Consider the following 13366-nt stretch of genomic DNA (forward strand, 5'->3'; position numbering starts at 1 on the left):
GTAGTGTTTATTAAAAAGAAAAAGAGAAGAAAAAGAAAAGGTTGAAAATGTGGGAAGAAATGGTGAATAAAAAGTTTTTTTTCTTTTTTTAAATCGTAAATGACCGTGAAAAAGGGAAAGAATGAAAAGCTATCGGACTTCGTGATTCGGAAAAGCTATTGTTGGGGTGGTCCTTGTGGCGTTTGTGAGCAAAACTTAAACCAATTTCCACTACAAAAATTATTGAAAAAGAACAGAGAATAACAAAAGGTAACTGACAGGGGGAAATGGCGTAGATAAGAGTTCATCCTTTACCAGGTTAACACGTCTTCTTTCGTGCGGCGTCCAGGTCTTCAAAAATCTCCTACTTCATTTCTGCGTTAAAAGTCTGCTCCGAAATCCAGCAATAAGTTTCATTGTCCAGGAATTTCTAATATATCCAAAACCGTCTTGATATTATAATGCAATTTATTTTAGTTGCTTCTCTCCATCCTCCGAATTTCATAACAACTTCCACAATGTCCACACATTAATAAGTTTTTTCGTCTTAATCAGATCACGTCTGCATTAAGCTTCCGCTCTCGAGAGACAATAAAGAAACGGATAGAAAAACAAAAAAGAGTTACAATTTTAGTATTTTATCTCTGCCGTCGAGCGCTCATACCGCTGCAACGGTATAATTTTTATCTGAGGGAACGAGTGTAGCGCGGCGAAATTCAAAGTCCCGCTACATCGCCCCGTCGAGTGTCACGCTAAAACATTTAGCGTGGCAGGCTACAAACAATATAATAGATATACCTAAATGTCAATATATACATATTTTCATAGGAAAGGCCACGTGCATTTATAGGGGATAATCTTTGTCAATACTTACTTTCTAAATCTATATACTAAATACAATTGTTACAGTTTTGATACCTTTTACAAAATTAATATACATGTATTTACATAGAGCGTGTTTGAGCAAGCTGCTCGTCAGCGCAGTTAATGTTGTGCGCTTCCAGCGTTGGTTTCCCAATGCATCTCTGGCAGCACGTAGTCTTTGCGCATGCGCAATAGCATCATTGAATTTCGCGTGCGGCAGTTTCAAAATCGTTGTGTTATGACAGTCTTGCACAGTATTCACTTTCACATAGTGTTCATTACAAGTTATTATTCCAGCATAAATGGCATGCTAAGTCCGGTGACACCATAAGATTGAACGTGTGCGTGATCTGAAGCAATGTCCATGTCTTCTGTTACGACACAACACTCCAGGTCCTTGTGCGTTTTCATGACTATTGTTCCCGGGGCATATATGGTCGATGTAGTTTTTTGCCTTCACATCGCCTACGTTAGGTGCTGAGTTTATTGTCTCCAAAGCATCTGAAGGCCGGCCAGGAACAATGGCGTCGATGTTCGCAAAGGTAGGTGTATCATCACGTTGTTTACACTCGCCTTGTTTACACTCGCCAACAAACGTTCATTTGCAGTGTGAAAATCCTCATTATCGTCGTAGTAAATTGCAGTTGATATCGGTTTACAAACAGTTATTTGGTTTATGCACCATAAGTTTCACCAACAACACAAAATTCGTCGTTTATAACGTTCACAGTTTAACACTTTTTGCAACACTTTTTTGCCATATTTACATTTTAACAAAGTTCACTTTGTCCCAGCATGTTGACATCGTTAATTATGAAAGCTTACACTTCGTGGTCACATTTCAGAATGTGTTGACAATATGCAAAGTTTTAACACATATACAAATACATATAAATTTACAAGAATATGCATGTGAAATATTTACACTAAAAAATTATTATAAGTCCCATTGGCTTTCTTTTATTGGGGTATTACCTTTTTTATTCAGGTTTGGGCGTGCCAGTGGATATCAGACTTAATATTTAAAGCACGGGCGTTCCTTCAGTTATTATTTCTTTCTTTATTTCTTTTGATTCCATATATTGGCTAGTGGTTGACCAGGCTTGTAATGCCATCAATATTCATGTCTTTTTATTCACCCCCTGTCACACTGTATATTCTTATATTCCATAAAAAAATAACCAGCTGCAGGTGGTGGTAGGATAATGGAGAAAGAAAGAAAGATAGACTGGAAGAAACTATTCACTACCTATAAACTACCAAATCCTACAGCTACTACATAAAAAGAGAACACAATACATTATAACGTTTGCATCACCTTCAAGGGTTGTGTGAAAGGAGGTGCTTACAATTTACCAAATCATGGGTACATGTAAGTGTCCCTACGTCAAGTCTGTGTAGTGTAACCTCATGACAGATTCTCTGTTTGTGTTCTGACTGTTCATATGACTAAGTGTATTTTACATTAACAAATCCTTGCATGAGTAAATCACATAGCTGCTCAGTACTTCCTCGATACCTCCACTTCTTGTGGATACCGTCTATACAAATGGAAAATATATCTCACAGAGATTCTCTCTCATAATGTGTATTATATAATAACATCAAATTTCCTCTCAAGAGTTCAAACATGAACTTTATTCTACTTTAGTGAAGGTTAAACATCATGTATGTGGTGAATATATATATCATTTCTTTCTATAAAAAATAAAGAACATAGTATTATAATTGACAGTAAAATGTCTCTTTCTCAGTGTCCGTTGCTCGACGTTGGTTGCACGGGTGGTCACTGCTCCTTTGCACTTACCTTGCATAGCCTGAAAAGTCAGATGTCTTCAACGTAGATGTAATTTTGTCATCTGTTCGCTTAAGTGGAGGTGTTGTACGAGTCGCAAAAACGGCCTTAATAACTCTCCTATCTTTCGCTTCCTCATGGTTTTCTGTTGTGTGTAAGTATAATAAAGGCTAACATGGCACTAAATTTCACTTTCGTAAAAAAAAATTTATACAAATGTATTCACATGAGGGCTGTGTAAAAACTATGTTTCAACTTAAGTTCCTTAAAATATCATTCTGCCGTCTGAACACGAACTATAAATGTTTTCTTCCACACAGTGGCTTAACAAAACTCAACGAAAGGTTACCAAGTTACACTTCTGAAATAAGTTAAAGCTAATGTGTTTCCAAGTTACATTCTTATTACACTTATTTCAACAGCTGTAATCATCATTATGTTCACTCCGCAGATAACTGATGTTTTTGGCCAACTGAGATCAGAGCTTCACGTAAAAAAATCAAAGACAGCAGTTTCCGTTGACCTACATTTACGGAAACTATGCTGTGATTTTGAGAAGCCCTAATGTTCTTCTATAAAATGAATCAGCCACTTATAAAATATTTTTTTCTAATATTTTAGAAATTCGAGATAGTAGAGAGATTGCTCTGTGATTTTTTACCTCTGTTCTTTGACCCTTTTTAAACGAGTCTTATTACCAGTGACATCCTATCTGACAAAATCAGTGTCCATCCAATCCCCGTGATTCTCAGTGTATCCACTAAGCTTTTGCTAAGGAAAATTATTCCATTAAACTATTTGTTGTGACTCGTCGATCATTCAAAGCGCCGCCGCGCAACGCGCGTCCTCTACGTGCGGCGCTGTCTTCCAGTCATGCAGCAGCTGCGCCACCTAAGCGGCCAACTGAACAGCAGCCGCTAGACTGGGACTCGGTGCTCATTCGAATGCTAACGTGTACACATGTTTTGCTTGTTAACTTACTCTGTGACTTATATGTGTTGTGTCGTTCTGAAATATATGTGTTAAACTTTACGTTATAACAATTGGCGAAGAGGTAGTGGATTTTTCCTTTTCACCGTTGACCCACAGGGTTCCATGGCTACTGTCGAGCAACTACTGCAAAATCTCCTTGAACAGCAAACGCTTCTAACAGCGGCGATTCGCGATTTCGTCGCAGCGTCAAATGCGGGGCGTTTCTCGTCGTTGGCTGTAACTCCTTTTCCTCCTTATGACAAGACGGCGGAAGACTGGTCTGATTATAAAAAACGTCTTAGACAGCACTTCTTGGCATTTGATGTCACGGACGAACAACCATGTAAGTCTCTGTTCCTTTCCTGGATTTCACCTCAAATGTATCGGTTGTTGTCGCAATTGGCTCCTTTAAAGGATCCTGCGTCTTTGTCGTTTGCTGAAATGTGCTCACTTCTGTCTATTTTCAAAAGCAGATGCATGTGGTAGCCTCTCGTGTTGCCTTTTATCGTTGTCAAAAACAGCCACATCAGTCCTATCGCGCTTGGGCTGCTGAACTTCACGGCCTCAGTCGAAAGTGTCAATTTGTTACTGACGTTCACAAAGAATCCTATGCCGATTCCATGGTACGGGACGCTACGTGCCCTTCAGTTGGCGAATCCGACTCTAGATGTTCTCTCCATTGCGCAGTCTTTTGAAATTTCTCGCGCCGCTGGGGCGCAAATAGAGGCGTGGGGTGATGTTGGGGAAATACAACCTCTGTGCGCTGTTGACGACGCGTGCGGCGCGTCCCCGCCGGCCGACGTGGCCGCAGTGCGCTCCCACGCGCAGCCTCGGCCTAGCCGTAAACAACCCGCTAAGAAACTGCAGCAAAACCCCCAGCAACTTCCTTCATGTCGGCGGTGTTTTACGGAACATTCACGCAAGGATTCTCCCCAACGTTGGGCTGTGTGTCACAATTGCAAAAAGAAAGGTCATGTGTCTTCAGTTTGCAAATCCGACCGCATACATGATGTTCATGAACATAACGCTGATTCTGATTCTGTGTTGTCTGCACTTCTTCCCTCTCAGGGAAGTTATTACTCACTGTCCAAATCCTTGGTCGAGATGTTCGCATGCAAGTGGATACCGGTTCTGCTGCCACTATGATTAATTCTCAGACGTATCTTCAGTTGGGTTCTCCACTCCTGTCACATGTCACTCGGCAATTACGGACGTACAATAAATAGATTTCTCTCTTGGGACAGTTTAATGCTGAGGTATCTTACAAATCCGTCGTTCGCACTGTTCCCATCTTTGTGGTCGACCAGAGCAACGCAGAAAATCTTTTTGGTTTCGATGCGTTTCGCGTTTTTGGGTTCTCCATAGATGACTCTGTCAATATTGTCTCTGATGCTATTCCTTATGCTCAACTGGACTCCTTGTCGACGAAATTTTCGTCCCTTTTTTCTCCTGGGTTAGGCCGTGCAAACGACTTTGAAGCTCATATCACGCTCAAACCCACTGCTCGGCTTAAGTTTTTTCGGGCTCGGCCCATTCCTGTGGCCCTTTGTGATCGGGTAAAACGGGAGTTGGATCGTCTCACTACTTCAGGGGTCTTGCTTCCTGTCACTTCCAGTGAGTGGTCCTCTCCTGTTGTCATTGCTAAGCCAAATGGTGATATTCGTCTCTGTGGCGATTTCAATGCCACTGTAAATGCTCAATGCCTTATCGACACTTAGCCTATGCCCCGTCCTGAAGAACTTTTCACTAAACTTGCTGGAGGCCAGTACTATTCTAAAATTGACCTGTCAGAAGCTTATCATCAACTTCCTCTCGACGCTGCTTCCCGGCAGTTTCTGGTCCTTAATGCACCTTTCGGCCTCTATCAATACCAGTGCTTGCCATTCGGGGTTGCTAGCGCCCCTGCTCTCTTTCAGCGATTCTTGGAACAATTATTGCTCCCTGTCCCTGCGTGTATCAATTACATGGACAACATTGTTGTCACTGGCTCCACCACTGAAGAACATCTTCAAAATCTCTGCACACTTTTTCATGTCTTACAGACTGCTGGTCTTAAGTGTAATCTTAAGAAATCACAATTTCTTCAGGCATCTATCACGTACTTGGGGTTTCAACTCTCTCGGGACGGTATTTGTCCGCTTCAGCAAACTCTCGCTGCGATCGATGCCCTTCCTCGCCCTGCATCTGTTAAGGAACTGCAGGCCTTCTTGGGGAAAATAGCATACTATCACAAGTTTGGCTTCGGTGGCTCAGCCGTTGCATCGCCTGTTGCATAAAAACGTGCCTTTTCACTGGTCGGTGTCATGCGATGCGGCTTTCCAGAAATTGAAGACTATGCTGAAACAGGCCCTGTGCCTGGCTACTTATCGACCTGGCCAACATCTTGTTCTTGCCACAGACGCCTCTCAGTATGGGGTCGGTGCAGTCCTTGCGCACCATTTTTCTGACGGTTCGGAACAACCCATTGCTTGTGCCTCCAAAATGCTCACGGATGCCCAACAAAAGTATTCTCAAATTGAGAAAGAAGCTTTGGCCATTATTTATGCTCTTCATAAGTTTGGTGTTTTTCTCTATGGCTCAAAATTTCATCTTGTTATGGATCACAAACCACTTGTTTCCTTGTTTCATCCATCGTCACTTCCTGACAAGGCTGCACACCGCCTCCAGCGTTGGGCTCTTTACTTGTCTCGTTTCAATTATGAGATTCATTTCCGGCCAACAGCTCAACATGCAAATGCTGATGCTTTGTCTTGCCTTCCCATGGGTCCTGATCAGGCATTCGATAGGGACGAACCTTTGTGTTTCCACCTGGATGTTGCCGAGCAGCGGGTTGTGGACAGGTTCCCCATCACTGGGGACAGGCTGGCAGCTGCTACTGGTTCTGACCCTACCCTCTCCCAGGTTTTATGCTGTATTCAGAAGGGTTGGCCAGATCGCCCGCCCGCTAAGACTTCTTATCCGTTGCGGAACTACTACGCTTTGCGCTACCGCCTCACGGCTAGGGATGATGATATCCTCCTCTCCACTGACACTGCTTCACCGCGTGTTGTGGTACCCGCGTCTTTGCGTGCTTTGGTCTTGCGCCTCCTTCACCAAGGGCACTGGGGTGTGTCTCGCACAAAATCTCTGGCGCGCCGTCATGTGTACTGGCCTGGAATCGACTCTGAAATAGCACACATGGTCGCTGCCTGCGGCCCTTGTGCGTCACAGGCCGCTGCCCCGATGTCATCTTTGTCACCGTGGCCTTCGCCTGAGAAGCCCTGGGAGCGCATTCATGCTGACTTTGCGGGACCCTTTTTAGGTACTTATTGGCTCCTCGTAATTGACGCCACCTCAACTTTCCTTTCATTGTCCGTTGCACGTCGCCTATCACTGTGGCAACCACCAGTGCTCTCGCCCGCATTTTTTCTTGGAAGGCCTCCCCTCTACTCTTGTTACTGATAATGGTCCGCAATTTGCCTCTTCCGAATTTGCGGATTTTTGTGCTCGTCACATCATTATGCATGTCACTGCCCTGCCGTTCCATCCAAAATCCAACGGTGAGGCTGAACGACTGGTCTGCACATTTAAGGCTCAGATGCGGAAACTTCTGACTTCTTCTGCTGCTGATGATGCGCTTCTCAGTTTCTGGCGTCTTACCGTTTCACCCCCATGGGCGACCACAACCCGGCTGAGCTCTTACATGGCTGACAGCCCCGCATGCTACTTCATCTTCTGCGGCCTTCCACCTCACGGCCGCGGGTGCCTTCACTTGGCCGGTTCACCACCTACGACCTCGTCTGGGTACGGGGATATGGCAGGCGGTCAAAATGGAGCCCGGGCCGCATCTTAAGACACCGTGGCGGACGCCTGTATGAAATCCAGACGGACACGGGTGTTGCAGTGTGTCATTTGGACCAGCTTCGGCCTCGTGTGCCAGCAACGCCTGTTCCGAATGCCGCTACACCATCTTTGGCTCTACCTGATGCTTGGGATCTTGGCATCTCTCAATACTCACAACGCAGCCCTCTCACAGTCATCACGATGCCAGCACAAGTACGGACGCCACCAGGAGACGTGCCCATGCAGGAACCGGATGACCATCCTCTGTCGGAGCAAATCTACTCGCCTCCTCCTCCAACGGACGCCGACACATCTCCCAGACTTGCCGCAACGGGCAGATTGGTGCATGGGGCCCCAGCAGATTCGACCCCTACGTCTCCTGTCATCTCGACCCAATATCATCGGGGACACTTCCATCCGTACGGAAAGCCACCTCCTCGAGACTTTACGGCGAGTCAAACAACGCCTATGGATGTTAGCCGTCTCCAGGACACCTCCATCAAGACCAGTGCAACAATTTCAAAGGGGGGAAAAGTGTTGTGACTCGCCAATCATTCAAAGCACCGCCGCGCAATTACGCGCGTCCTCTACGTGCGGCGCTGTCTGCCAGCAATGCAGCAGCTGTGCCACCTAAGCGGCCGGCCGAGCAGCGGCATTCGAATGCTAACGTGTACACATGTTTTGCTTGTCAACTTACTCTGTGACTTGTATGTGTTGTGTCGTTCTGAAATATATGTGTTAAACTTGATGTTATAACACTATTGTACAGAATAAGTATAGCTAAGTTGAAACAGCTCCCAGAAAATAATTACAACTAGGACAAATCTGTGCAACTGAGAGAAGAGCATTTAGTGTCTTCCTTTAAAACATAAAAAACTTACAAATGAGTATCATGAACTTTTAATAATGATAAATAAAAACAAAAGGGCTATTGGAATATTGGAAAGTCTTTTATGCTTATCAGATGTAACACAACCTTCCAGCACAAAGTTACAGAACATTAACGGGAATGTAAGAAGTTAAGATGAGTCTCGTTATTTGTGGCAACATTTTAAAGGTGAAAAATTTGAAGGCTTTATTTAGATTGATATCATATATTTACTTTTAAATGAAGTTATGATTGACACACTACTTCATTGACAGGTGTAAACTATTTTTATCTTTTAGTAAACCAAACTAACTTCGGACAGTAGATTAAGCTTTTACCAAATTGACACTTAATGCAGGTACTGGTGGTGGTTGGTTCATTTAATGTAGACAGACCACAAACAGTCCAGCTGCCACCCCTTTCACATCGAAAGATCGCTCCCACATAACCTAGCCAGTTGTGGACGACATATCTGCAGTGACGAGAACTCCCTTATCCAGTGTGCTGAAGGTCTCATGAAGGCCTTCACACAGGCACCACATATACATCTACACCTATACTCTGCAAACCACTGTGAGGTGCGTTGGAGAGGGTATGTCCCATTATACTAGTTATTAGGGTTTCTTCTTGTTCCATTCTTGTATGGAGCATAGGAACAATGATTGTTTGAATACCTCTCCACATGCAGTAATTATTCTATTTTTATCCTCATGATGCATATGTGAGCGATACATAGATGGTTGTTGTATATTCCTAATGTAATCATTTAAACCCAGTTCTTGAAACTTTAATAGACTTTCTCAGGATAGTTTACGTCTATCTTAAAGAGTGTTCCAGCTCGGTTCCTTCAGTATCTACCTATGTGATTCTCTCCCAAGGATCAAACAAACCTGTGACAATTCATGCTGCCCTTGTCTATGTATGTTCAATATTTCCTGTTAGTCCTATCTGGTATGGGTCCCGCACACATGAGCAATAGTCTAGAACCAGTCGCACGAGTGATTTTTAAGCACTCTCCATAGTAGACTGATTGTACTTCTACAGTGTTCTACCAATAAACTGCTTTACCCGTGACTGAACCTATGTTGATCATTCCATTTCATATCCCTACAAAGCGTTCACCCAAATATTTGTACGAGTTGGCCAATTCCAACAGTAACTCACTGATATTATAGTCATAGGATACTACGTTTTATCATTTCATGAAGTGCACTATTTTACATTTCTGAACATTTAAAGCAAGTTGCCAATCTCTGCACCACTTTGAAATCTTATCAAGATGTGACTGAATATGTATGCAGCTTCTTTCAGATAGTTCTTATAGATAACTGCATCAACTGCAAAAAGTCTGATGTTACCATTTAATATTGTATGCAATGTCATCAATGTACAACATGAACAGCAAAGGTCCCAACACACTTCTTTGGGGCTCACTGGAAGTTATTTCTACATCTGATGATGACTCTCCATCCAAGATAACATGTTGCATCCTCTCTACCAAAAAGTCCTCAATCCAGTCATAAATTTCATTTGATACTCCATTCAACCATACTTTTGACAGTAAGCATAAGTGTGGTACTGTTCAAATGCTTTTTGGTAATCGAGAAATACAGTATCTGATTGCCTTGATCAAAAGCTCTCAATATGTCATGTGGGACCTCCTAAAGCTAGTCCACAAACAGATTTCCCGTGCTATATCCTCACACACTCTGTCCTCCCACCACTCGCAAGAATCAGCCAGCTACAAAGGAGTGCCCCCTCGTCAACCAGTATCACCATGCACTGGAACAACTGAACAATATCCTTTGCCAGGGCCGTGTTTATCTCTCATCATACCCTGAAATGAGAGACGCCCTACCCAAGATCCTTCCCATCCCTCCTAAATTGATGCACCCTTGTCCACCCAACATACACATCATCTTAGTCCATACCTACGCCATTCCCGTTCCCAACCTTTGCCACAGGGGTCATATCCCTGTGGCACAAGGTGCAAGACCTGTCCAATCCATCCATCCAGCATATCTTACTCCAACCCTGCCACAGGCTTCTCCTGCCCCATCAGAGGCTGGAACAACTGTGAAAGCACCCAGGTCATATACCAACTCTGCTGCAAACATTGCACACATTTTTACATCTTTGAGGCAAACAACCAGCTGTCGACCAGGATAAATGATCTTTATCAAACTGTTGCTAAGAACAAAGTTGACCATATGGTGTCACAACATGCAGCCAAGCATAACACACTTGATTTAAATATGTGCTTTTATACCTGGCCCATCTGGATCCTTCCCTCCACCACCACCTTCTCTGAACTACGCAAATGAGAATTGTCCTTAAAACTCATCCATCACTCCTATATTTGTCTTGGCCTCAATCTCTTGTAGCTCACTCTCCCCACACCCTTCACCCAACAGTTTCTTCTTCGATGGGATTCATGTTGGGCAATCTGGGTGGCCAAATCATTTGTTTGAATTGTTCAGAATGTTCACCAAACCAATCATGAACAATTTTGGCCCGGTGACATGGCACATTGACATCCATAAAAATTTCATCATTGTTTGGGGACATAAAGGCCATGAATGGCTGCAAATGGTCTCCAGGTAGCTGAATATAACAATTTCCAGTCAGTGATTGGTTTAGTTGGACCAGAGGACCCAGTCAATTGCATGTATGCACAGTCCACACCATTGTGTAGCCACCACCAACTTGCAGAGTGCCTTGTTGACAACCTGGTACACAGCTTTGTGGGGTATGCACCACACTTGAACCCTATCATCAGCTCTTACTAACTGCAATCAGGAGCCATCTGACAAGTCCACAATTTTACAGCTGTCTAGGGTCTAACTGATATGGTCATGAGACTAGGATGGAGCTTAAGATGATGTCATGCTGTTAGCAAAGGCACTTGTGTTGGTCATGTGCTGCCATAGCGCATTAACACCAAATTTTGCCACACTGTCCTCACAGATAATTCTGTCGTATGTCCCACTTTGATTTCTATCGATATTTCATGCAATGTTGCTTGTCTGTAAGTACTGACAATTCTACACAAATGCTACTGCTCTCGTTTGTTAGGTGAAGGCCGTTGGCCACCGTGTTGTCCATGGCGAGAGGTAATGCCTGAAATTAGTTATTCTCAGCACATTCTTGACACTGTGGATCTCCAAATATTGAATTTCCTAACTATTTCCAAAATGGAATGTCCCATGTGTCTACTTTCAACTAGTATTCCTTATCCAAAGTCTTGTAATTCCCATCATTCGGCCACAATCACATCGGAAACCTTTTCACATGAATCACTTGAGTGCAAATGACAGTTCTGCCAATGCACTGCACTTTTGTCTTGTGTATGCGGTGGTACTGCCAACTGTGTACTGTATATTGCTTTCCCGTTACCTTTGACACCTCATTGTATGTTGTAAAACAAATCATTGAGTAGACTGGCAATACGAGTCTATCACAGTGCATTCACATTTTTCCTGAAGAACTGGTTTATTATTAGCTAGCTGTGTCAGTTTAAGTTGCTGTCTTTAAAACAGATCAATCATATTGGTGCGTGGAAGAAGCAGATGTTATAAACATGAATCCAAGGTATGAACAACCGATGGCAAAACCTTGGTTATCATCATCTCTTTTGTAAATATCTACTGCAGTATGTAGTGTACAGACTTCTTTCCTTGTAATCTTTTATGAAATGCTTTAGCACTCACAATCATCTTCCCAGACTTTGTTCAGAAATGTAATCAGTAGAAACATTAATATAAATCCTCATGAAAAGTAATCATATCTATCGCAATTTACAGAATATACAAGCCAGATGCAGATAATGATAGAATGCATGGATATACTCTTGTGTTGCCTTGGAAAAAGATTAAATTTCTGCAAGTAATACTTTTATTTTAACAAAGTTACTTGATTTATTATTATTATTTTTTTGCAGAAAAGTGGAGCTGACTGTGTGAAATTCCAAAAATCTTGCTTATCCGAAAAATTTAATGCTGAAGCTCTTAATCGGCCTTATGAAAATGAGAACTCTTGGGGTAAAACATATGGTGAACATAAAAGATTTTTGGAATTTGATCAGGAGCAGTTTAGAGAGTTGCAGCGATATGCTGAAGAAGAAGTTGGAATAATGTTCTCGGCATCAGCAATGGATATGGTAAGTATACAGTCCCTAAAAGCCCTCTACTCTCTTAACAGTAAATTTATTGTTTTATCTTTATCATTAATGATGTGTCATTCTTAGGTATCAGTTGATATGCTTGACTCTCTGAATGTCCCATTCATAAAAATTGGTTCTGGTGATGCAAACAATTTTCCCTTGTTGAGATATGCAGCATTTAAGAAACGGCCCATGTTCATATCTACAGGTTTGTATTTATAGTTGTTTTATTTGCAAGTTCCTTGAATTTCTATGAATGTTGTAACTATGTTGTAATACATTTGTTTTATATAGGTATGACAGACATGGAAATAGTGAAAAAGATATATCACTGTGTTCGACCTATCTTTAGTAAATTTTGTTTATTGCACTGTGTTTCATCGTATCCTACAAAGCCCGAGGAAGTCAACTTGAGAGTTATCACTACATTCAAACAGGAATTTCCTGATATACATATTGGATATTCTGGACATGAAGTTGGGATAGCAATTTCAATAGCTGCTATTGCTATGGGATCCAAGGTATTATCAATAGTCTGCTGTTACTTTGTTTGTGGAGAGTATCTAATATAGCTATTAAAGCCCTCTGAATATATTACCACTTTATTTACTCCCTCAAAACTTATTGTTTAGAAAAAATGTAGAGCTCAATAAAATCAGTTATGTTACTACTTAGTTGAATTCACAGAATCAACTGGGAAGTATAGCTCCATATAAATAACATAATGAAATTTTAATTTGCGTAGTAATTTCATATGAGATGTACAAGTCTTCATTTATGAATTGTTAGGAGACTTCTTTATTCTTAAAGTCTAGCAATGCATTTAAAGGAAATAAAGGGAAGATTACAGTTCAATGTTATGTCAGCATTATGGTAATTATAAATGGAAGACAAACCCGGCTGA

General features: G+C 42.2%; 1 protein-coding gene across 6 annotated transcripts in view; it reads left to right on the top strand.

Annotated features, from left to right (window-relative positions):
* LOC126188057 (sialic acid synthase) overlaps positions 1 to 13366 on the top strand; it is an 80473-nt gene that overhangs the window by 58094 nt on the left and 9013 nt on the right. For all 6 annotated transcript variants that reach the window (XM_049929496.1, XM_049929500.1, XM_049929494.1 and 3 more), the window contains 3 exons: positions 12241 to 12459; positions 12547 to 12670; positions 12757 to 12983. In XM_049929496.1, coding sequence (XP_049785453.1) covers positions 12241 to 12459; positions 12547 to 12670; positions 12757 to 12983 — 570 coding nt within the window. The remainder of the gene's footprint in view (positions 1 to 12240; positions 12460 to 12546; positions 12671 to 12756; positions 12984 to 13366) is intronic.

This window comes from Schistocerca cancellata, chromosome 5, assembly GCF_023864275.1.
Source record: "Schistocerca cancellata isolate TAMUIC-IGC-003103 chromosome 5, iqSchCanc2.1, whole genome shotgun sequence".
Classification (NCBI taxonomy): domain Eukaryota; kingdom Metazoa; phylum Arthropoda; class Insecta; order Orthoptera; family Acrididae; genus Schistocerca; species Schistocerca cancellata.